The following is a 26,736-nucleotide window of genomic DNA, read 5'->3' on the forward strand; positions in this document are numbered from 1 at the left end:
GGTTATGTATGCACAGTACTACTGTACAGTATGTATTAATTTTTTAGGGTCTAATTGATAACTCTGGGTTATAGAAGATGCACCCTAACTAAGGTAGTGATTCTCTGGAGTCCCAGCCTGTGAGGTTTGAGGTGAAGACCTTGGCAAGACAGGGTTGGAGATGCATTTGTAACTATCAGATACAGTGATGTAATCCTAGAAGTATAAGTACAGGAACACTGTTCTGTACTGTTCTGCCGCACTCCAGCACTAGTCAGATGGCTTTGTGAATACCAGTCCTAATTGATGCACTCTCTCACTACCTGAAAAATTTTTTGCTTTGCCTATGCAAGCACAGCATGTGACTAATTCTTGGACATCCCTGTTGACTTTGGTGGTCAAAGGCACGTCAAGGCCCTGGACTAAAATAACCCCTGTGAGTGTACAAAACTCTTAAGAGACTGTACAAAGTTTATTAGCTAGGGAATGATGATGGTTCTTTAAAACTTACTTAAATTCTTGCTCAGTATTTTCGAGTACAGTAATACTAAATAATCAATTACTGGCTGTTGAAGTCTTTACTGTAACAATTTCAAGTTTACTAAATTGTGTGAGAAATTTAGTTTTTCTGAAAGAAACAATATCACTGATACAATATATGCATTGTATGTAAAAATTTAACTTATGGAAAATATTTTTCAACTACCCCTTCCCAACTTTGTGTTTCTCTCCATTTGTGGGATGTTTTGTCTCTGCCTCTGTATTAAGTTAAATTGTATATTCACTTGTTCATACGGTATTATTTTCTTGTCTGTGCTGTACTGTGTATAGAAAGAATATGCTTATTGCTATTAAAAAGTATATTAAATATTAATATTTTGTTTGCTCATAAAAGCTGTGTATAGAAGAAACATATATGATGGATTATATGAATAGTGATTTAATTTATTTTCAGTAACGAGGCTGACCCTGTTGATCTGAAAAATGTAGATGACACAGCGGACAGCTCGGCACCTAATGGAGATCTTCGTAACACTGTGATGGAAATTACAGATATTGCTAAGGTGAACATGTATAAGAGCTTTTATACTACATGGTGGGACTTGAGGAAAAGTGGAGCATTTGTACATGTTGTCTTTGACCTTTTCTAACTCTCCCGACTGTATCCCCTCTTTCTTTGAGGTTTTTGTGTCCCTTATGATCCCACTATACTGTACGAATATGGGAGGTCAATAAATGTAGATTGAGATAATATATTAAAAGAAACTAGCAACAGACATTGTGACCGACCATGGGTCAGGTTTTTAGGGCTCTTATGGTCGCTTGTTGAAAACTATTACAGCACAGTACACGTAGTTTTTTATTTTTCAGGATGGGTTGATAGGTATGTTTACACCCTCTACTGGTGTGTGTGTGTGTGTGTGTGAAGAGGAAAGGCTGTTTAAGGTGAACCCCTACTTTTACATCATAAAAGGGGTGTTAGATTCTCAACCCCTAAAATTCACACTCCTACCTTACATCTGCAAACATAAAATTCTTACATACAGTATTACAATATACAAAGATAATACAGTCAATCCTCCCATATGCCAGTCTTTGTAACTCTGAATTTGCAGGTGAAATGAACTACTGTGTTTATATATGTATACAGTACAGTAATATCTCCGTTGGCCAGAATCCCTCAAACCCGGAACTCTCCGATAGCCGGAATTGAAATTTTCTCGGAAAATCGTTCTCAAAGCCGGAATTTTCCGGATAATTACAGCTTTGGGAACGATTTTCTGGGGGGCACATTTTCTTGAAAATTCCGAGAAAATTTTCCCCATACCCGGAAAATTCCGGGGATGAGGGATATTTTTCTGGGTTTGAGAGATGAAAATCAGGCGCATTTTCTGGAAATTCCGAGAAAATTTTTCCGTTACCCGGAAAATTCTGGGAATGAGGGATATTTTTCTGGGTTCGAGAGATGATGTAATGGGCAATTCCTGGAACTTCCGAGAACATTTTTCCATTACCCGGAAAATTCCGAGGATGAGGGATTTTTTTCCCAATTTTGAGAGTCATCGCGTTACCCGGAAATCTCTGATGCCCGGAAGTGCTCTGCACCAATTGTTCCAGCCAACGGGGATATCACTTGTATATACACACAGCTTGAATAAACACAGTACTGTACTATATTGATTTTATCTCGGCTGAAGCTTAATGAAAATGTATTTTATTTTATTGTAGGAGGCAGAATCATATGAAGAAAATAACCTAGCACTTGGAAACCTGGACAAGCTGGAGGATGGGTCGGAACGGAGCAAGATCATTAATGTTACAAATGACGAGAGTCTCCCTCATGAGATTACCACAGATAATATTAGTAAGTTTGTAGGACTCATTATTATGTTGTAATTATGTTGAAAAATTTCTTACATTTATTGCTGTATAGTTTAGATTTCATTTTGTTTTATCTAATTAACCCTTTGTAGGGCAGGGGTTTCTCTCAGCTGAATAAAATTGTCTGGTATTACTCTGAATAAAATACCTAAGTGCGCCGCTGCCCTCAAAAGGGTTGCCGTAATCATCAATCAATATTACACAGTGCAGTACCTTGTGGTATTTTTTGACAAGAACCATCCCTTAATAAAAGTGTTTAGTTTGCATATACCTACAGTAGTTTCTCCTTTGAAGCAGCCAAGCATTATTTCTTATTATTTTATATATCAACCAGGTAAATAGGTAGGTAATTCAGAAACAGCAGTACAGACATAACTACAGGTTGAAACCCTTTATTCCAGTACCTTGTGGTGTGGCAACTAATATGGTCCAGTATGATTTGTGTTTTGCTGTCTTGGCATTAATTCCGCATTCATACAAAGTTTGGTTGCATCCATCAGTCTGAGCTCTCTCTCTTCTATTCTGTGCTCTGCTTTTATTTAGCTCTAATTTATCATTTAATAAAGCTTTAAAAAGACCAACAAGTGTTGAAAGTGATGGTACTGTTGTAGAGTATTGGGGTACATAATGTACATTACTGATTAATGCCCTTCGATCACATTTATTAAAAAATTATTAATGCCTGTACAGTATACTGTACTGTATTTAAAAATTTGCTTTTTTCAGTATAAATCCACCTGATATTAAGACAACATATTGGCAACCTGTGTGTTTTGTTTGTCATTGACACACAGTATACAGCTGCACCAAGCATGAGTAGATAAATACACTAATATTCCCTGCAGCTGCGGTGGACATACGACCGCCGCAGTCATACAAATTTTTTTTCAAATTACGTATTTTCGAGTCCCGACATTAGTGATCGAGCTGTGTACTGACAAAATTTTCGTTGTAATTCCCTTTAAAATGGCTGGCAAGCGTTAAAGTGAGAGTTCTCGTGGTGCTGAGAAGAAAAAGAGACACCCATTTTAAATTGTCTATGTATTATTTTCGCATTTTCAACTTACGACCAATTCGACTTACGGCCTGGTCGTCGGTCCCTAACCCCGTCGTAAGTCGGGGACTGACTGTATTATAAATCACAGTGTCTGTGTATCTGTATGTTTGGTTGTGTGTCTATATTGCTATCTACAGCTACAGTATTAAAGATAAAAAAGCTGAAATATGGTATGGTAATGCCATGCACCCCAGAAGTGTCTCAAAGGTGAAATTTTATGGGTTGGCCCTGCTGGGGCTGACCCCCACCCCTAAAGGTGGAATCCCTTCATTAAAACATATCTAAATTAAGGAAGTTAAACTCCCACCCTCAAATGTCTAATTTGTCCCCCCAATTTGGTAACTTTTAGCCTTTAACCTCTTTGTTAGCTTCATGTGAAGTGAAAACTAGTTAAGCCAAAAAAATTAACCTGTCATTTTTGGTTTGAGAATTAAAGACTTGCAGAATTCCCATGAAATTTATTGTGGTATCCAAAGGGTTAATAGAGAAATTCCTCACTCAAGAGAATTGTTTCTATACTACAAATATTCAAATGACTCTCCAGTCTTTACATTCACATTGTCTATTATATCTCTGTCCAGCCTAATTGTGTCATGTTAATAGAAGGATTGTTAAAGGAGACTGGCTTGTATTTGTAGCTTCTCCAAGTGATGACCTCAGTGAACGTCGGAGTAGCAACTCAAGCTTGACATCTGTGACTTCGCGGGGGTCCATCATGTCCCCTCCAGAGTTTAATGGAGGATCTGGTGGTAATTCAGCAGCAAACCTCACCAGCAAGATGTATTCACTGAAGGGAAGGTTGAGTGGTGCCTTCAGCTACTGGACTGGCAAAGAAAAATCCCCAACACACGAAAAACCTTGTATGTAGCTTTTTACTATGTAGTAATACAGCTTGATTTTTTTTTTAAAGACATATGTCCTGAATGTAATACAAAAATTCATGTATATTGGTGAGATTTCTACTTTGCTCCAAACAAAAATTACAGGAATTCCCTGATTTACAAAGGTTCAGTTTAAATAAAAAATATACAGTCAACCCTCACTTACGCGGTTAATACAACCCACAGGGTACCGCGGAAAGTGAGAAACGCGTAAAGTGAACAACATAACATATGGGATTAATTGAAATAGAGACCGGGCCGACCCCCAAACTCCACTTTTTGACAACACACAACTATGTTGTAGTAAAAATTTTATCTTAACTTTATGATGGTATGCACACACAATTAATATAGAAGAGGTTAGGTTAGGAAAAATAAAGGTTAGGTTGGGAAAACTAAAAGTTAGGTTTAACACTTACGTTAGTAGAAGAGATGGGTCGGCATACGGGGATGGAGGCTGGTTCCGAGGCAGAGGGCAGGCTACTGGCCCTCAGGTGAGTCACCATCACTGTCATCCACACTTGTCAGGGCCTCCCTGACAAATCCCTCAAAGTCATCTTCACTGTCTCTACCTCTGTCACTATCACTGGCTTGGGCTGGCTGTGGTGGGTTGCGGGCGAAGAACTCTGTTATGCTTTGCTGACGGCTGGTGTTTATGTTGTCGTGATAAACCTTGAAGTAGGGCTCCATAGTCTGCAACAGCTGGGTAGTGAAGATTTCATACCTGTTTGCGTCAGGGTCATCGGAAAGGAGGAGCTTGACTTTCTCGATACACTCGATGGCACCCCTAACATTACTATGGGATAAGCGGTGTTCTTCTTGGGATGACGCACCACCTGCCTCTTCACTGACGTCATCATCATCTACCATCTCGTTGGTAGTCACATCAGGATCCCTTATCACCTCCAGGATGTCGTTGTTGTTGATCTCAGAGAAGCCTGCAGCTGTAACACACTGCGCAGCTTCTCTGGCAAGGTCCACTGCTACTGTAACAGTCTGAACCTCACCAGTCACAGATTGACTCTGCCTAACGGCCGGAATGCCTTGCAACACATGTCTCCATGCGTGACGAACAGTTGCTACAGACAGCTGATCCCATGCCTCCACCAAGAAGTCCACAGCTTTCTTGATGTTGAATATTCTCCAGAATTGTTTGAAAAGTACTTGTTGCTCTGCCAACTGTTGATCCTTGTCGTCTTCGCTCTTGCTATCGGTGGTGGTGTCACTCAGGTTACGCAACTCTTCCCTGGTGTTGGTGTAGTCGTTCAGGAGCTTGAATTTTTTAGTAGAGAATGCAGCTTTTACATTACAGATTAACTCTTGGTCCATGGGCTGTAATAGGGACGTATTGTTGGGAGGAAGGAAGACCACTTTTACGTTGGGGTGACGATCTAACAGTAGGGGTGAGTGTCCTGGTGCGTTGTCCAGCAGCAACAAAATCTTGAATGGCACATTCTGTTGCTCACAGAATTTCTTTACATCGGGAACGAAAGTCATCAAACCAGGAGAGGGACAGTGTAGAGAACATCCACGCCTTACGTGCGGTCAGCCAGTGGACATTTAGCTTGGTCATGTCCATGCTCTTGTAGGCGTGCGGCTTGCGTGCTGTGTGGATCACCGATAACTTGAGCTTACAGGTACCGGAGGCATTGGTGGTAAACAGGACGGTGATGCGCTCCTTCTGCAACTTCCGGCCCCGAATCTTGCTGGCATTCTTCACAACGAAGGTCTTGGAAGGTAGCTTTTTCCAAAAAAGACCAGATTCGTCCATGTTAAACACCTGGTCGTCGGTGTACTGTCCTTCCTCCATAATCTCACGTAAAAACGGAGGAAATTCCCTAGCCGCAACACGGTCAGCACTAGCTTCTTCACCACCAATGTTGATATTGGTGATCTTGTTCCTCATCTTAAACCTCTGTAACCCCCCAGAGGAAGCACTAAAGGGTTTGGGCTCTGTAATTCCCGTCTTTCGTGACACTGCAGCATACAGTTCACGTGCGTACTCCTTAACAGAGCTCGTGTCCACCTCCATGTTCCGTAGCAACTGACGCACCAAGTAGCTCACAAGTAATTTTTCCGTCTTGAGAAGCACCTGGTTGTGGAAATACTTGATCATAGAAGCACCTGTAGACTTTGTGATGTTCATGTGCTCCTTTATCTTGGCTGCATCCTTCTTTATCATCCGGATCATAGATTCGTTCACACCATGCTGGCGCGCCAAATCAACCTGTCTTGTTCCTTTCTCCAACTCTTGGATGATCTTGTACTTCACCTCGTAGCTTAAGGAACGTCGTGTCTTCTTTGGCTTAGGGCAGCTGGGTCCAGGCAAGGAAAGGTTTCTCTCTGGGGGCGGCGGTCCGGCGGAAGCCATTTTACAGAACAATGGATGCACGATTACACGGTGTGGCCTGGAGGGATGAAACTGCCGCGGCTAGGTCAAGCTTCGTCTTTCCTCCCTCCCTCCCTCCCTCTCTCTCCCTCCCTCCCTCCCTCCCTCCCCCGGGTGGACACGTCATATTACTTTAAACCAATTACAGCTAGCAGCGGAAGGAGGTAGGGATGCATGGCCAATCACAGTCCGATACGTCATATGACGTCACTGATAACGCAACAGAGACATGCACTGCGCAACCTTACCGCGCGGCTTGCCCAGGCGGAGGCGGGAGCAGGCGGGAGGGGCGAATCTAAAAATAGCGTCGAGCCGGACACTCTCCGCGTAAAGGGGTACACGCACCGCGGAATGTGAGCATCCTGGGTTTCGGCAGGGTACCGCGTAAACGTGGAAACGCGGAATGTGGGACCGCGTAAAGTGAAGGTTGACTGTATATATATATATATATATATATATATATATATTATATATATATATATATATATATATATATATATATATATATATATATATATATATATATATATATATATATATATATATATATATATATATATATATATATATATATATATATATATATATATATATATATTGTCCCATGATTCAATTTATGAATGAACTATCCAAACTTATGAAGAAAAATCACCTCTTTCGTTATTTTATAAAACGTAAATTGAAGAAATACAGTGACCCCTCGTTAAACGAACACCTCGGTTAACGTAATTTCGATTAACGAACTGCCTTCCATAATCTTCAATTCGATTAACGAAAAAAATTCGGTTAACGAAGTTCTTACGAACCGACCTCAACATGTTTTCGCTTGCACTGACCGGGCAACCAGCTTTAGTATCAGTCCGCCAATACATTAATCGGTTCTAGGGCTTAAATTCCTTACTATTTTAGTAAATATCAAGAAGTTTATACTATTCAATAATTTTAAAAGTTTAATATTCAATTTTTTAGTCATTTTAACAATTATTGAACATAATTGAAGGTAAAGTGACTAGTTTAATGCGCGGCATCCAGCCTCTTAACACAGCAAACAGGAGTTAGTCTCTCTCTGTTTTCACTGGGGTAACATCTTGCTTGAGACTCTCTTCAACTAAATGCTTTTTTTCTGTGTTTCCAAGCAAATTATTGGCCATTTTGAAATATATTTTACATATTGACAATATATAATGCAGTGCAGTGTTGATTTAAAGAAAATAATCTTGAATTACACCAGAGAGCTAAAATTTTATGGGTGAAATGGCGCCATGGGGTGACTTCTCTTCCACCCCAATGCCTTCTCTTCTTCCTTCTCCTCCACCCCCATTCTAAATCCCATCATCATCATCATCATCATCATCATCATCATCATCATCATCATCATCATCATCATCATCATCATCATCATTATCATCATCATCATCATCATCATCATCATCATCCAGGAGCCTTCTACATACACACCTCAAAGTAAGTGAACTTTTCTACCATTTTTGTTGAATTTAGGAAATTTTCGGTGAACTGGAACCAATTACCCAAAAACCCATTGAAACAATGGTTTCAGTTAACGAACTTTTCGGTTAACGAACGACCTTCTGGAACGGATTGAGTTCGTTAACTGAGGGGTCACTGTACTTAAATATTGTTTTTGTTTTGTTTTAATACCAATATGCTTGCAGTACGTACTTATTTCACTAACTTACGTCATCATTCTCTAACATTTAATATTATTAAGTCTACAAATAAGCTTTCCAGGTGTCATCATTCTCCTACAATAACCATATAACTAATTTTCAAACTCCCTCAAGACAAGTAGACTTGTCTCCACTGGCACAGTTATTCAGCCAGTTACTTTATTTTCCAATTTCTCCTTATTTACTCTCATTTAATATTTGAGGCGTCCCGCATCGTAAGGTGCATTCAGACCATCCGAGCAAAACTCGTTTTTTGTTGGAAAGCACTATTTTCAGCCTAATTCTATACGATAGTAGTTAATAAGATATCCTTACTACACTGTAAATAAGGTTGAAAGCCCTTTGAAAATAGGGTAGAACATTGATTTGTGGCAGACAGGAAATTATGGGCTTGGCTTTCGTGTCGTAAGGTGCTCTCATCCCGTCAATGAGTGAGTGAGAGGAGCGGGCGGCCAATGACAGTGGCCAGCCTACAGCCTCTTCCCCCATCTCAGCCAATGACAGTGAGCATCACGGCCCCTCCAGCGGGCGGGATCTACACTCTGATATCGATTAAAATAAAAAAAGCCTTAAGTGGGTGGGAGTTTTGTTGCTTCAAGTCAACATTGCAACAACCCAGTATGTACAGTAGCTAAAACAACTATCTGTGCATACTTTGTGGGAAACAATATGAGACCATGGACTATAAATTTTGGTATATGAGGGCTGTCACTAGTCACACATAAGATTTCGGAACATATCGACCCCCACCTGCACATACAGCTGTTTTAGCTGCTGTACATTACTTCATGATGCACTACCTGCCTTCTGCAAGCACAGTCCTTTAGCTTCAAAATGTATGAAAAATGAATGATGTATCTCAAAAAACAACAAAGTTATGCATGCTTGAAGTGGGAAAAGTTTTAAACACGTTTTTTTTCGGTTTCAAATTTGGGCGCGAATAACACATACGATGCAGGGCGCCTCATATGGCAAATTAAACATAATTAAATTATTCTTGAATTTCATTGGTAATTATGTACAATAAAGATGTTCAGTTATAAGAGAAAGTAATTTGGAAGTGAACAAAAGTTTAGAGGTGTGGATAATGCAGGCAACACATAAGCTTGAGTGTGGTGCCAGGTGACTGACGGTAGTATTCGCGCCATGTAAACAAAGCAACAGGAATTTGGGGTGACGCATTAATTCATTAGGGGTCAAGCATTTTTTTTTTTAGAACGTATCTCTAATTATAGGATGAAATTTGTGTAAGATTTTTATTTTTTTAACATGAACTTATTTCAACTTTTATGGTGGGAGTGTATAGGAAAATGGGAAACAGCATTTTCCTGCAGTTGGTAAAACAATGATTGACAAGGGTTGGGTCCCATAGGAAATAAGGGGTTTGGGGAAGTGACCCCAGAAAGATTCCTAAAATCCTTTCTTGTACAGCTCAGGGTTTAGAATAAGTACAGGGTTTACCTGTATGCAATACAGTATTATTTTTTTTTTATATTACAGCATACTCTAGAAAAATGCTATACAGTACACTGCAGGTATTTACAAAACTAATGGAACAGTCTGCCCGATGCCTTGTGCAGACTGGCCTCAACACTCCCCTACCAACAGAAATGTACACTTGAAAATTCTATATATAATTGGTGGGCCTGTCAGTAGGGTTATATCTGCATCATAGTCTGACAACCACACTTATTAGCTACCCCCAAAGTGCACACACTCATTGATGTAACTCATGTTTTTGTGATAAAAAGCCATTTAGCATATAATATGAATGATGACAATAAGCACATTTATTTATATTTAAAGAGGTTGAAGAAAAAACTTGGTCTAGATCTGGTAGATGATGACAAATTGTTGTTTGAGGAATATATCTGATGAAGTAATTAAAATAAACCACTTGGTAGTCCTGGTCCAGTAAACATTCTCATGGCACTGGGGTAGAAATTCCTGAGGTAGCCATGGAAACTCATGGATACTTAGAAGTGGAGGATGTGGTTGGTAAAACACTGTACAATATAGAATATAAAGTGTGGAGAGTTATAACCACAGTTGGTAAATGTGTTGTTGGTGAGGGATCACTGTACTGTAATTGGGTATATGCCAGTGTGTAAACAACGCTTGCTTCACAAGCATCGAGAAGGCTCTCGTTGATTCACTTGTACAGTACATTTAAATTTTTTTTTTGATAGCATTGTGATAAAATGAAACACATTCCAATAATTGAGTCTTTGATCATAAAAATTTAATTGCAATCCAGTAAATTGAAAATGCATTCAGCAAATTTCCAATAAACAAGGACTACTCACAAATGGTATTATTGTTTTCACTCAACAGCTTCAACAGCAACTCCTAACCCATCACCTAGTGAACCAGGAGATGATATCCCAGTTTCCCCAACCACTGGTGGCTCCCTCTCTCAGGAACCATTACCACTTGAACCTGAAAATATGCTCGCATCATTCCAGTCACCACCTGAAAAATTTGCTGCTCTCATTCCATCAGATTGTGGGCTACCACTTGAGATATTTACCAAGGTTTGTGGAAGTTTATGGTTCATGTAAAATTCTGCTGATTGTTCTTAATTCTTACTTTTTTTTCCCCAAATGATTGCAAGCCCATTTTCTCATCATTGCAGGGTGGTCAGAATCAAGAGCAACACAGATGCTCTTTCATACAGTACACTGTCATTTTCAAATATATTCCAGGATGTTCTTCCCCATAATTTATTCGATACTGTAATTATTTTTAATAATTTAATGTGATTTATTGTGTGTGTTGCAGGGTAACTTAGTGCACCCGTACCTATCATTACAATATTTGGATGTCTTGAGTGCTCCAACTTCTCGAGCTTTCCTGGTAGGAGCTTCCAACACTCTCTTCATCCACAAGAAACATCTTTATGATGTTCTTGTACAGGTGAGAATTTTTTTTCTTTCTGAGATGTACTGTAGTGTTAGACAAGCAAAAAATGTAAATACTCCTGTAGTTTAAACATTATTAATAGTCCCTTTTTAAGGAGATATAGTAATGATACAGTATTCCCTATATTCATTAGGGCATTTAAATTATGATATTCATGAGCTGTTTTTTTTAATGTTGGGGAGAATTTAGTAGATTTCTCAACATTATAATTTTACACTTTGCTGTACCGGCATTTTTTTTTTATGATAAAGTTCTGTCCATGAAAAACCACTTGTAAATCAATATTTCATAAAGCAAATGTGATTTTCCCATTGACTTTCATAATAAAATTGGGAAAAAAATCGGCCTCAAAAACTTACTTATAATGGCATCAAAGACTTGTAAGCATGCAGCTAATGGTAAACAAGATTTACATTATAAACTAACAATAGTATAGTCACATAATTTTATTTACTGAAAATTAAAAGGAATACGTATATAGAAGAAAATGTGATTTGACCTACAAATTATCTTGGTATGTTAGTACAATACATAATATAAATGTTACTGAACAGCATGGTAGTTATTGAGAGATTAAATATTGAATGCTACAGTACACACATTCATTTTAAAATCTTTCATTGTACACCATACATGTACAGGTATTGTTATTTAGCTGGATAATGTAAACATCGGTGTACTGCCCCCACAGCCGGGATCCTTGGGTCATTGTCTGGTTAATGATTCCTGTACCGGTCCTGTGAGCCAAGATGACTACAACAATTTCAATATGTTCCTTTTAGCTTACAGTAGTGAATTTTAGTTTTTGTCTATGCAGTATATATATATAGATTATTTGGTGTTTAGTGAAATACTACAGGTTACACTTTTTTATGTAATTTAGAATAGATTTCACACCTATGTAATTTTTCTAGTTATATTTAACTTTGTTCCTTTATTTCAACAGTTCAAAACAGATAATTTTTGTAAATTGATATTTCATATATTGGGGGATGTCTATAGCTATTTTGTACTTTTTAGATTAGATTTTGATTTCATATTAAACACTAATTTGGAAATCAGTAAGTTCAGGTGTAAGAACTTATCAATAAGAAATTTGTTCATTTATTTTCATCCTGTTTTATTAATTTGACTTTAAAGTTGTCATCTTTATTTTATCATCCTGTATGACCATCATCCATAACACACAACTAATTTTTGTATTATCTGGAAGAGATAAGTGAAGGAGTTGGTAATGGAAGATGGACTAGGAGGAGAATGGATGAAGCCAGAGATAGATGAGTAGCATGGAGGCTCTTGTGTCATGTCCCTTCCAACTTTACCCTGAGGACAGTGTGTACAGAAACAAATTAATTGTAGTTATTGATTGTAGACAGATTTAGAAACACTGCAGTCCCCTATTAGTTAAACTTAACCTGGATTTAGTGTTTATTAATTGTCCTCCATCCTGGCGGAAACAGACTAATTTGGTGTCCAGTTGATGCTTTGGTGAATTTGCTTAACATTTATATGTAATGTAAAGCCAGGTATGGATAGATTTGTTAGGTGTAGTCGACCTTTGTCTTTGTTAATGAAAGTTCAGTTTTTAACAGTACAGTACAATGATTTGTAAATTGTAAACAGTAAGGGTACTACGATTTCTTCAAGCCTTTTCTGGTTGGCAGGGGATGGCGAGAACCAATAGCAAGATAGATTTTCCTCCATCAGTTACTTGTGTTTGTTTTTTTTTGCTGCCATACCAGATGTGTTCAGCTGTGGGGTCAACCTTTTACAACAAGGCCATAAGATATCCATTAGGCTGGTCTATGCTGCTTCATACATCACCCCCTTTACAGTACAATATTGTTGAATTGCCATATATTTTTATTTTTTATTTACATTTTCTTGATATTATGTGAGGTTCATCTTCTATAGCTTGAGGAAGGCAAGATAGAGATACCTGATCCAGACCTGAAGCGCCAATTAAGCCTTTCTACTGAAGATCTCCGTTTCGCAGAGAACATTGTTCGACAGGTATAGTAGCTCAGTATTAGTACTGTATAGCACTCTTTATAAAGAACAGGAGCATTCAAGTTAATGACATTGATTTATCATAGCCAAGTTATAGAAATTAGTGGTCTAATTACAAAGCCAGAATATTTTCATGTACAAGACTTAATGTTGTTCATGACCGCAAAAAACTAAAGACAGGTTTGTGTGGTTGGGTAAACAGAGGTTGGGAGTGATGTACCAGGAACTGTAAACAAATGGTCTCCTGTACCTCATTGGCTGTCTCTGTGGTTGATATCGTGAAAGAAAAGTCATCAGCTCATTATTGATTGTATAGACTTTACCAGTGATAATTCTTTAGTTTGAACATTAGACATCGACAAATATTGTCGACATAATATTCATGGTATTTAGTAAAGTAGATTTTCGGTTGACAGATACTTTACTGTACAGTACTATATTCTTACAAGTACAGTATTTAAGAAAACTTGAAAGGAAGGTAAGCATTAGAAAAGGCAAGGTTTCTTAATATTGATTTTTTTTTTTTATTCTAGGTGGAGGCAGTTAGTGCAACCTTAAACAACAAAGCTCCCAATGGCACATCTCCCATAAAAAACCACCCAGATGTTTTCCTGGAGGGCGTTGGCTGGGTGGGCGGTGAGGAGTGGCTGCGTTACCAGTTTAAAGTTTACCTTCTCTCCCTCTTACGATCGTCTGTCTGCCCAGGTGAATATGGCAAGAATGTGATAATTCTCATCTCATAAGGATTTTTCTAATCATCTTTTTTTTTCAGTCTATCTTTCCTATCATATTTCCACCACCAGCCTGTCTCTATGGTTGACACACCTAATAAGCAAATATAAAAGCTTACCTGACCTGACTTAACCTAACCTAATGATAACTGTAATATAATGTATAATGAAATGATTCCAGTTTTGTGAATATATCCCTAGTTCACCACATACTGACCAGAGTTCACCTGACATCTTTACTTGCCAGAGGGTAGTCGTGAGTGTGAAGTATTCAATGGAAGCTTTATGTCTGCCTGGAAAGGAACCCACAATTATCGTGTGTGGATGGCATCAGGCCCATACCCGACCTTGATGGAGCTGACCCCGGGGCATCCTCATGCTGGCAACCTCTCCATGAATGACATGAGAATTAGGCTCTCACAGTAAGATTTTTATTTTTTTTTGGGGGGGGGGGGGCTTCTCTGTAATAATTTATCTACACTGGTTACAGGTATCCCTCACTATATTTTGGTTTAACGATAGTAAAGAAAAATACACCTTTATTTCAGTGGCGTACTGTGGTTGTACTGTTAAGGCATGCAGAACACCACATATATCAGTTATCAAATCAAATATCAAGTAGTATATGGTCTTTCTCTAAATAAGGGTTGTCAAGCTTTTATAAACACCTAATTTCTTAAATTATATCATTGGCATTTGACAAAGTATCTATTAGAAATCATTAAATAATGGGTGTAAAAATACTTACGGCAAAAGAATATTAAGCTTTCAGTGTGATCTACAGTAATTTAGAAATAAGTACTGTAGTTTAAAAAAATTATTGGGCATCATGCACAATGCTGGCCCTCTGTAAAGTTGCCAATGATCTTATTGGAACATTTAAATACAGTGGGGTATGCTATAACGAACGGATCCTACTACGAATATTCCTATAACGAACGGTTTTACCTATAAAATTGAGAATGCTATAACGAACGAAACTCCTACAACGAACATTATTTAAAATTTTTATTTTTTTTTTAATAATTTATTGTTTTTTATTACAAGTATTAATGATATTCTTTATTTCAGGGGTTTAGATGCATATTTATGCACTTTTTTACAATTTTTACAATTTTATTATATTTTTCAGTGTTAAGTGGTTGTATTTGGGGGCCTGGAACGGATTAATCCTATAACGAACGAATGCTATAACGAACAAGGTTCTAGAACCAATTAGATTCGTTATAGCATGCCCCACTGTAATTAGTAAATATTTTTATTTATATGATCCTGTTATTATTTCAAGTAAAACAGAAAACTGAATAACTTCCCAAGTGAAAAACTATAACTGAAAGTGGACTGTAGGGTTATTTAGAAATATTAAATTGATAATGAGGACCACTTTTGTCCAGCTGGTCTACATAGCCTTTCGACAAGTGAATGTAGTTCTCGAATTGCGTGCATTTGTACCCATTACATTTTCAGAAACCTTATTAAATAGCCACTCTTATGGAACAACAACTCGTAGGTAATATAATATCACCATATAATATAAGACTTCTTGCTTATTAAAGGAAAAAGGTATTAAATTTGACTAAAATGGCTCAAATTCCTTATGCTCCAACACAATAAAGTTCATTTTAGCATGTTATTGATAGGATGGTTATGTTATATGTCCATTGAGGACATGTGGCTTATCCTTCTGCATGCATTGAGGGACGCTAGGTTCTCAACTTTCCTGAGTGAAAACTGTGAAGACTAAAATTAAATCTAGTATTATTGAAGATACTATTTAAAAATATATTTTGCTTTCTACTAGGCATGCAATGCATGCCTAGTATTCATTAAGAACATGCCACTGCTTTATTTCTCTTAGTGATTGTCTTTTATTGTAAAAACTTTGTTTACAAGCCTATGGGGTCTTTCAATTTCACCTCCCTGATTCAACAGAATTCTCTAGCAATTTCTTGAACTTTCCAAGTGATATGCCCTATTTAGAGGTGCCAAGAAAGTGATCAGCAAGTTAAATAAGCAGCAGCAATACCCTGAGTGGTAAGATATCACACTAAGCCGATGGCCATCAGTAGAGTCTTAAGACTATCTCAGTTGACTGTTTTGTTTTTCGTTAAATTGTTGCCTTTGTATCCTTTTTTTTTTATGTAAGTAATATATCTCCCAATGGAATAATATGATAATTTTTTAAGATAAAATTTTCAGGCGTGCAACCCAGTTATGAATCGAGGGATACCTGTATTCAGTTAATTGTGTACAGTCATGCGCCGGTTAACGTCCTAGATACGTTCTTGGAAACGTGACGTTAACCGAAATGGACGTTGTCCGATCATCACATAAACTTTTTATTTATACTTATGTGTATGTGGAATACTATATACGTACATATACACTTTTACTGTTAAATCACTAGTGTAATGTGATACAGGTGATTAATTTTTATCTCTTGTGCAAAATACATGACGTTTATATTAAAATTATTCACTGTTTTACAAGGATTCCAGCAACGCCGAGCAGATGGGAGAGAGGGTGGGAGCGAGCAAGGGGGCGTGGGGGGAGGGGAGGTAGTACGTTTGACAGTTGGCACAGGCCCAGGTCTAAAGCGTGTATATTTATCAGTTCTTAGGTGACTAAGCTTCTCTCTTATAAAAAGCCAGTGAAATGACCTGGGTGAATATAATTAACATAGCTGGGATTCTTGTAACATACTGATTAATTTGAATATAAACATGCTATAATTTGCACTAGACAAAACAATTTTAGTACCGTAATCAAATTAGTACATGTGCACTCCAGCTTTGCACTAAGAAATCTATGTAAATCTACCCAAAAATACAGTTGAAAAACTTTTTTATAAAATGTACTACAGTACTGTACACTAATGTACAACAATTTTTATCTCTTGAGCAAAATATATGACGTTTATATTCAAATTATTGGCTGTCTTGCAAGGATTCCAGCAATGCAAATTATAATCTCCTAACTTTAGTCTGAGATATTATATAAGATAAAAACTGTAAGCCTAAAAGCCTGGCTGGGGGGGAGGGAGCCAGAGGGAGGGGTTGGGGGGGTTGAGGTGATAAGTTTGAGGCGAAGGTCTCTGTGTGTTTATTTAACAGTCCTACTAAGCTTCTCTCATTTTAAAATGCCAGTGATATGACCTGGGAGAATATAATTAACATAGCTGGGATTCTTGTAAGATACTGATTTATTTGAATATAAACATGTTGTAATTCGCACTAGACATAACAATTTTAGTACCGTAATCAAATTAGTACATGTGCACTCCAGCTTTGCACTAAGGTCATTTATTTCTTTTACGTTTCTTTTAGTATGGTGTGTGCATGTAAATGGATGAAAATAAATGAAGAAATTTATGTAAATCTACCCAAAAATACAGTTGAAAAACTTTTTATTATAAATGTACTACAGTACTGTACACTAATGTACAACAATTTTTATCTCTTGAGCAAAATATATGATTTATTTCAAATTATTGGTTGTCTTGCAAGGATTCCAGCAATGTAATTATAATCTCCTAACTTTAGTTTGAGATATTATATAAGATAAAAACTGTAAGCCTAAATAAACCCCCGGTTGAGCAGATTAGGGAGGGAGGGACGAGAGCCAGCGAGGGGTGGGGGGTTGAGTGATAAGTTTGAGCCGAAGGTCTCTGTGTGTTTATTTAACAGTCCTACTAAGCTTCTCTCATTTTAAAATGCCAGTGATATGACCTAGGAGAATATAATTAACAACTGGGATTCTTGTAAGATACTGATTTATTTAATATAAACATGTTGTAATTCGCACTGACATAACAATTTTAGTACCGTAATCAAATTAGACATGTACATCCAGCTTTGCACTAATTTATTTTACGTTTCTTTTAGTATGGTGTGTGCATGTAAATGGGTGAAAATCTAACAGTTGAAAAACTTTTTATAAATGTACTACAGTATTGTACACTAATGTACTACATTTTTTATATCTTGAGCAAAATATATGACGCTTATATTCAAATTAATCTCTGTCTTGCAAGGATTTCAGCAATGCAAATTATATTATCCTAACTTTAGTCTGAGATATTATATAAAATAAACATAAAGAAATCACCAATCTTTTATCTTGAACACGAGGGTGGTGGGAAGACAGCGGGGGGTTGTAGCGTACTGTATGTGGCCAGTTGTCAATTCTCTTTGTATGGGAACACAAACGTACGTACATGTAGATATCTCACACTCAGGAATGAGGTAGGATAGAAACTCACAATGCGCTTTCTGTATACAGTATATATTGTTGTACAGCGCAGTGCTTAGGAGTGACTAGGTAAGGAGAAACTTGCTCAGAGGTCCTGTAGGGCGAGGAGGTTTCTGAGGAAGCTGAGTGGTAAGGAGCTGTGAGAGATGTTGCTGGTCCGGTAGCCGAGTGTAGAATGGTCTCCCTGGCCAGGCATGGCCGTATTTATACAATTTACAAGGATCAGGATTTGGGGTGAGCGTAGCGAGAGGGCCAATCACAGCGGCTTAAGCGTAAGGTGTGAAACGCTCTGATCCTGAACCGGAGGTTGAAGGTCGAGACTAGGTCAGCGATCGTACCCCTGCGTCCTCTGCATAGACCTAGTCTCTCAGCGTAGCTGGCTGTACGCTGATTGGCTGGTAGGCGCGTGGCCGGAGCTCAGTTGGGAGTTGTAGGGGAGAGGAGCCACTACAAGGTGACAGAATGTCTGGCGTTTGTTTGTTTATTTATTTGAGATAAGATTTGACAGTTGGCGCTGAAGGCCTGCCTGCGTGTTTATTTATCATCACTTAAGAGTGACTAAGCTCTTCTCATAATTTTCCACCCAAACGACCTGGGTGAATATAACTTACATTGGAGGGATTCTTGTAAGATAGTAATTTATTTGAATGGTTTTTTTTTTTCAATTTAAATTTTAATTGTTTATTCCTTGACAGAGGAAGCGGGATCCTAGTGCTGTCACTTGGTACCCCTGTACCATAACACCAGAAGCAACTGGCCAGTGTCACAAGTATATACAGTACAGTCATTCCTTGGTTATCGCGCCTAATTGGGACCCCACCGATAACGAAAGTACAGAACCTATGGGATTTATTCTAATTGGTTCATTTACCCAAGACCCAACCCCAAGTTTCCCATTTTACGACCATTTAGACCCACTAAATATATATAAAATGTTATGGTAAATATCATAAACACACATGGGCATGGCCAGGTTTATTACAAAGTGATGAAAAGGGTACGCTTAATACTGTAGTCCACAAAACATGTAGCTATGCTTTTTTTATTTGGTCCCCCGTCATACGAGTCCGTTTTCTCTCACATCAGGACGCCTGAGTCCTCCGTTTTCTCTCTTAATCTTAGAGTGCACCAGAAATTTTACTATTTTTAGTAATGCCACAGAATTTGAAATTGCAACCCCAATTGCAACTGGGGTTGCAATTGTTGAGGCAACTAGATATGTCTGATTACAGCAAATGTGTTATTGTCAATTTGTAGGTGAAAGATTTTATCCTCAATAGATGTAGGTTAACATTTCACCTGTAGGCAAATGCTTAAAAAACCTAAGGAAGCATATTCCTTTAACACACAATATCTGACCAGTATGGGGAGGATCATCATGTCTCGTCAGGGGGTCGTGGAGTGGTGGTCCAGCAGGCGTCACTTTTTTTTTGTTTTTTTTTGGGGGGGGGGCCACGGACGTATATGCGATCGGACGTTGTTCGGTCGGACATTAACCGGCGCATGACTGTAGTTATGTTAGGGGTCCAAAGTTGGTACAGTACTATTTTTGAAACCTGTGTGTGTTTGTATGCAAAGGAGACACTAATATTATTTAATTTTAATTTATCATTTCACATCTTGTCAGCTCACTGGCTGTTTGGGGGGTTGGTCCATTTTTTTTTACTTTCTTTTGAACTTTATTGTCCAGTGTTAGTACAGGAGGAAACTAAAGTACCTGTGCTGTACCCAGAGGAAGCCTGGAATGTTTGGTAGGGTCTCACTGGATAACACCCTTCTCACATCTGTCCAGGGTCAGGACTCAAACCCAGGTCATAGTAGTGAGAGATACTGCACACACACATATCTCTGTACCACCAACAAATCAGTGCCATGCCAACTTCAAACCATAGAACTTAAACATGTATGATAAATAATGTCAAATCCTGTCAAGAACCTTTGACCTGTGTTGGAATAGAATAGTTACGTAAGAACAGGTTCCCCCTACTTCTTCCGGACCAATATTCAATTGCTCCAAATCAATCACTTATGTAATTATTTATTTATTTATTTATCTATCTATTTTTAGTACCATCCAAGGTCTAGACAAAGGCCGGCGCATCAATCAAACTCTCGCCACCACCGGCACAGCTGTTGTCAAGACCAAGGAGGCTGTAGGTAAGTGGTTCTGTATTTATATCCTTTTTTCTTCTCTGGACAGATTTTTGTAGTAGGGTGGAACAGATTTATGTAGGAGGAAAAGGGATAGATGTTCAAAGTTGGGTGGAACAAGTGTACTAAGTAGGAAGGAACAAGTGTACTAAGTGGGAAGGAGCAGGTGTACTAAGTGGGAAGGAGCAGATGTACTAAGTGGGAAGGAATGGATGTACTAAGTGGGAAGGAATGGGTGTACCAAGTGGGAAGGAACTGATGTACTAAGTGGGAAGGAACAGATGTACTAAGTGGGGAGGAGCAGGTGAACTAAGTGGAAAGGAGCAGATGTACTAAGTGGGAAGGAATGGGTGTACTAAGTGGGAAGGAGCAGATGTACAAAGTGGGAAGGAGCAGGTGTACTAAGTGGAAAGGAACTGATGTACTAAGTGGGAAGGAATGGGTGTACTAAGTGGGAAGGAGCAGATGTACAAAGTGGGAAGGAGCAGGTGTACTAACTGGGAAGGAGCAGATGTACTAAGTGGGAAGGAATGGGTGTACTAAGTACTAAGTGGGAAACAACAGGTGTACTTTTGATGTATTATTGAACAGAAGAATAAACAATATGAAAGGCATGTCAGGTAAAGATTTAAGGCTCTGTCAAAAGAAGGCACCTCAAGTTGTTTGTGTGCAGGTGAAAAAGTTTTGTTTGCCATCCTTGGTTATCACATTATTTGCACTTCGTGGCTGCCATATTGTTTGCCACTTTTGGTTACCAGATTGTTTACCATACTTGGCTGCCAGATTTTTTGTCATCATTGGCTGTAACATTGTTTTCCACCCTTGGCTACCACCTACATTGGAATCTTTATTTATTATTCTGTTATAATATTGCATAGTTACATTAGTATGATAGATTATATAGAGTCACATTAAATTGTGGTACATCATGTAGAGCCAAATTATTATGGTAGTACAGGTTGACAACCCTTTATCCGAAATTCCGAAAAGCTCTGAAAACCGAAAGTTTTTTTTGTGTGTGGGGCTTTTTTTTCTTTTTTTTTTAAACAGGGATTAGCCCACCCGGGCATAGATCACTGACCCACATCAGGGCCTGGGGGGCGAAAATGTAATAGTAATAATAATTATAATAATAATAATTATTCATAGTAAATAAAAAATTTAATAAAAATACACCAAAATAAAATAATAATGATAACAATAATAATAATAATAATAAAGAAATACAAGAATGAAAAAAAGATCAAAAGTGAGAAACACGACCTAGACCTATGAATTATTATTATTATTATTATTATTATTATTATTATTATTATTATTATTATTATTATTATTATTATTATTATTATAATTTTTTGCCCCAGGCCCTGATGTGGGTCAGTGATCTATCCGGTGGGCTATACATTAAAAAAAAAAAAAAAAAATTCTGAAAACCAAAAAATTCCAAAATCCGACATGCCTCTGGCCCCAAGGATTTCGGATAAGGGATTGTCAACCTGTATAGTATTATGTAGAGTCACCTTGAGATTTGTCAGTAGCAGTTACAGATGATGGGGTCAAGAAAAGACAACTTAAGGTTTGTTTTTACTTGTAGGAAAAATAATGAACCAGTCATCCTCATTACTGTACTCACTTATGAAATATTATGCAGTACATTACAGTACAATATCATATATTGTATTGTCATTGTAAAACTACAGAAGAATGACACTCTGAGAGAAGTGTTAACTCTTGGCATATGACCACTTGGTGTGCAAGCATCATATAAATAAAATATATTCCTTTTGTTGCAATATGTACAGTACATGATGACTTGTTGATATACAGTACAGTAGAACGTCGATATAACACGAGATACATTCCAAGAGAGGTCGCTTTAAACCGAATTCACACGAAATCAAAGTGTTGTTTCAATGGATTAATTTAGTTTGGTACTTGAGAGAAACAAATTACTAAAAAGACTAAGAGTACCCAGATGCACCTCAGTCCATCTCCTAGAATAAACAAAACATTATTTTTTGTAGTATTATGTTAAAGCAAACATTCATAAATCAACACAGCTAAAATTATGGGACGTGAAATGGTCTGTTTACTAGCGATCAGCTGATGTGAAGATTGGGGGGTAGGTGAGGTGATATGTTTGACAGTTGATGCCAAGGTCTAGTGCTTATTTACTTATCTGTCCTTAAGAGTTTCTAAGTTTTTCTCTTGTAAAATGTCACTGAACTGGCATGTTCTAATTAAATTTATTACAAAGGGCTAAAAAAATTTATCTCTTGTGCATAATATACGATGTTTATATTAAAATTATTCGCTGTCTTGCAAGGATTCTAGCAATGTAAATTATATTCTCGTAACTTTAGTCTGTGATATTATACAAGATAAAAACTTGAAGCCTACTATTTAACCACCAAACCCTGGTTGGGAGGGGGGAAAGGAGGAAGGGGAGGTGACAGTGACATGTTTGACAGTTGGCTCCGAAGGTCTAGTGAAGTATTTATTTGTTTACTTATGTCCTTTAGATTGATTTTTTTTTTTTTTTTTTTTTATAAAATGTCACAGAAGTGACCGGGGAGAATATAATTTACATTGCTGGAATTCTTATAAGATGGTGATTAATTTGAATATAATCATGCTATAGTTTGCACTAGACCAAAATTTTAGTAATCATTTAGTACATTATTTTGAGTTCATATACAGTACAGCTTTGCCCTTAGGACAGTGTAGCGTGCCCAGAGAAACATTTGGCGCGAATTTTAAAATACGATGCGCCAGATTGACTCGCGCAAAATAGGAAAGATTCGCTTTAAATTAAAACATTGTCATTAATTGTGGGTGTCGCTTTAAATGAATAATCTTAAATTTAATCGCTTTAAATTAACGTTCTACTGTACAGAGTATCTCAAAAAATGTACTGTACTGTATGCAAACTGTCTTACAGATTTTTATGGTATATTGACCCTTAGGAGTCCTTGTATATTATCTTTCTTATATAACTGTACCTGTCATTGTAATCATTGTGCAGGAGGCGCTCTAACATCAGCTCGTGGGGCTATAACCAACTTGTGGTCATCATTCACCACTAGTAGCAACAGTACAATGATATCTGAGTCTTCATTCATGGATCCAGCCATGGAAGCCACAGAAACACAGCTGAAGACTGACCCAGAGCACCTAGATGATAAAACATCAACAGGTACTGAGTTGTATATCTTTGATTACTTGTACAGAAATATGTGGATTAACATGTAGCCAGTTGTAAAATACTGTAATAATTTTCTCTTGTGTTTATGATGGATTTATCTCCCAGTTGATAGCATAAATGAATGTCAAGTACAGTATTGTATCATATACTCTATGTACACCCATCAACAAAGGTATCATGACCCTTACTGTAGTCTCCCTTTTCTTTATGCTTGTGTTTTCCAACTCTAACTTCACCCTTTTCCTGACTCTTCTGTATCTGTATATCTCACACCTGGCTTCTACATTATGTCTTGGAAGTAGCAAAGCAGTTCATTTTGCTCTACAGTTTGACCCTTTCTTATCTGGCTATGCCAGACAATAATTAAATTTCCATTAAATAAGTACCCGGTATTGTACTGTATGTAAGTTATGTTAATGATTGATTTATGCAAAACTAGTACATCGTATTCTTCCTCTCAGGACTGATCATCAACTGGTCTTCCTTTACCATGCTCATGTTGTTTATTAATGTTCGAATTACACCTCCAAAATGACGCTCATTTGCTGTTTTTTGATGCAAGTCATATTCTACAAAGCACTCATTATTCACAATTTGGGACAGTTTCTAAAGAAAAATTGCATACTTATGTAAGCAAGTCTAACTGCAATTGTCTCTTTATATCTAGAAGGTTCTACAGGGTAATTGAGTGTGTGATTTTTTTTTTTTTATTATTATTCTTATTTTTATATACGTACATATTCAAGAATCCCCCCCCCCCCAAAAAAAAATTGGGGAACCTTCAAATTTCACTCAACACACCCATAGATTAATAAAGATAATTGTTTGTATAAATATCAACGTCATACATTTGGAAAGCTTGTGAACAGAAATACCGTGATCAAACTTTTTCAGCCGCTCAGGTTTCTCAAAAATAATCAGTCTGTCTCTCTTCTTCTTGGGGTAACTTGAGACAAGAGTATTTATTGGTCACTCTCGTGACAATCTGTAATGGGAATTGGAGGTCGAATCATAATTAAATGTTTATAAACACACAACACCAGCAGCAGGACTGCAACCACAGCAACAATGGCTGTGTAAACAAACTCTGTCAAGTGACCAATCAGACAACTATGTGACAGTTCATTAAGCTGTTAATTGGGAGTTACTGGCTGATGGAATGCCAAATAAGGAAGGGTTAACCTGTATCTTTCTACAATTGTATGAAAGATAAACTATTTATTTAATTCTGCAATCTGAATTATTTTATTGTATAGACTAAATTACTGTACAGGTATTTGATTTTGCACTCTGTTATTTTACAGACTAAATTACAGTGCAGTACAGGTTATTTAATTATGTGTACTAATTCATTTTACATAGCTCTCTCATTTACAGAAACTGCCATGGAGGCAGTAGAGGGCAGTGTTGAACAGGTTCATCCTCAAAATGCTGCCAACACCACTGAAGACAAAGCGACACCTGCAGAATAAACAATCGTCTGCACACAAAGTGGTTCAGTATCATCCCTTGTGCAGGAAACAATCTGAATTCCAGGTTTAGTACATGAAATTCCACAAATTAATGTTGTGCATTTACCTTTTGTAGTCTTAACAACTCTCTTTTTTCCCAATTTACATGCAGTGTATGAATTTAAAATTTTAAATCTGCAAATCTTTACTCATTGGCTACACTTTATGAAGTACTGTAGGATCAAAATACTGTATCTTAATTTCATATCATGTACACAAGAAATATATATGTACAGTACAGACAGTAAAGTAGAGGTAAATTGTGCATGTGTGTGTCATATATATATATATATATATATATATATATATATATATATATATATATATATATATATATATATATATATATATATATATATATATATATATATATATATATATATATATATAATGAAATGATACAGTACTGTATTGTAATTTATGTGTGTATGTGTATTTATGTATGTACACTAAAGCTCCATTTACTATGGAATATAATTTTAGTTTGTTTATGTTAGAAGAATCACATAAAACTAAAATGATAGGTAAGATACAGAAACAATGTTCAATAAAGAAAAGAGAGGGGCAGGTTAAAAAATAATTTACACTATAAACATTTGATTCTTAAATTATTTATGCTAAAATTACTGATAATTTTGTGCAGCCAAGCAGTTGTGCTGCTTGGACAGTACTGGACTAGTCATAATAACTAGTATGTTCATATCCAATATATATCTCTTCAGGGAAATTTTGAAAGTGTGATTCCACACTTTCCTCTTGTATATACAGTAATTATTTGTAATATAAACTCAATTTAACTCCTTCCTCCCACCCCCAAAAAACCAACAACATTACAACTAACCAGTACTACTAAATATAACTTATATTATTTGCCAAGTGACTGGTGATATTCACCACACAACAACACAACACTAGTGGTGACTTTACAAAAAAGCAAAGTTTTCCTTCTTCATCTCATTTTAAACTTTCCATTCATGACCCCAGTGTTGTATGCTTTTAAAACCATTATTCTAAATCTATTAGGATTGTAAATTAATCAGTCACTGGTGTTTCATTTCCATGAATAGTAGAATGTACCATGAACATTGTGCTTGTAACCAGCGCCTGCACTGTACTACTGCCTCGTCTCAAGCAAAGCCAATTTTTCAGGTAATACAATTATTATGCAGAATTTGACAAACATTATTCATGGATATTTCTTAGGATGTTCTCCCTCTTATTGGATGAAGAGAACAACATGAGTGTCAACATAATACAGTACATCATCGAAGTAGACACCATCAGAAAACCCTCGTGTAATTGGTTCAGAAATAAAGGTACTGTAGTTGATGTAAAAAAAAAAAAGTAACTGTTAGAAGTAGTGTATTGCAACAGTAGTTGTTTGAAATAGTAAAAACTAGTGTATTAGTAGTTGTTTGAGGTAGAAAAACTATTTTATGAATTGTTTAAGGTAGTAAAGGCTATTTTATTAGTTGGTTGATGTAGTGAAAACTATTTTATTAGTAGTTTTAGGTAAAGTTTGTGATAAGTGTACTGAAGATAGATCATGTCTATTATATTTTATCTTGAAATGTTGAAA

The 26,736-nt window shown here is 37.0% G+C and overlaps 1 protein-coding gene across 3 annotated transcripts in view; it reads left to right on the forward strand.

The window, feature by feature from the left end:
• Positions 1 to 25,428, forward strand: part of LOC121872073 (late secretory pathway protein AVL9 homolog) — a 57,205-nt gene extending 31,777 nt beyond the window's left edge. For 2 of the 3 annotated variants that reach the window (XM_042374759.1, XM_042374761.1), the window contains 11 exons: positions 935 to 1,043; positions 2,209 to 2,344; positions 4,057 to 4,278; positions 10,711 to 10,910; positions 11,158 to 11,292; positions 13,213 to 13,311; positions 13,842 to 14,013; positions 14,287 to 14,461; positions 20,359 to 20,447; positions 23,467 to 23,637; positions 25,009 to 25,428. In XM_042374759.1, coding sequence (XP_042230693.1) covers positions 935 to 1,043; positions 2,209 to 2,344; positions 4,057 to 4,278; positions 10,711 to 10,910; positions 11,158 to 11,292; positions 13,213 to 13,311; positions 13,842 to 14,013; positions 14,287 to 14,461; positions 20,359 to 20,447; positions 23,467 to 23,637; positions 25,009 to 25,118 — 1,618 coding nt within the window. In that variant the 3' untranslated portion in view covers positions 25,119 to 25,428. The remainder of the gene's footprint in view (positions 1 to 934; positions 1,044 to 2,208; positions 2,345 to 4,056; positions 4,279 to 10,710; positions 10,911 to 11,157; positions 11,293 to 13,212; positions 13,312 to 13,841; positions 14,014 to 14,286; positions 14,462 to 20,358; positions 20,448 to 23,466; positions 23,638 to 25,008) is intronic. The other variant, XM_042374760.1, reaches the window with a different exon arrangement.
• The last annotated feature ends 1,308 nt before the right edge of the window (positions 25,429 to 26,736 follow it).

The sequence above is a fragment of the Homarus americanus genome, unplaced genomic scaffold (assembly GCF_018991925.1).
Source record: "Homarus americanus isolate GMGI-L3 unplaced genomic scaffold, GMGI_Hamer_2.0 scaffold51476, whole genome shotgun sequence".
NCBI lineage: Eukaryota > Metazoa > Arthropoda > Malacostraca > Decapoda > Nephropidae > Homarus > Homarus americanus.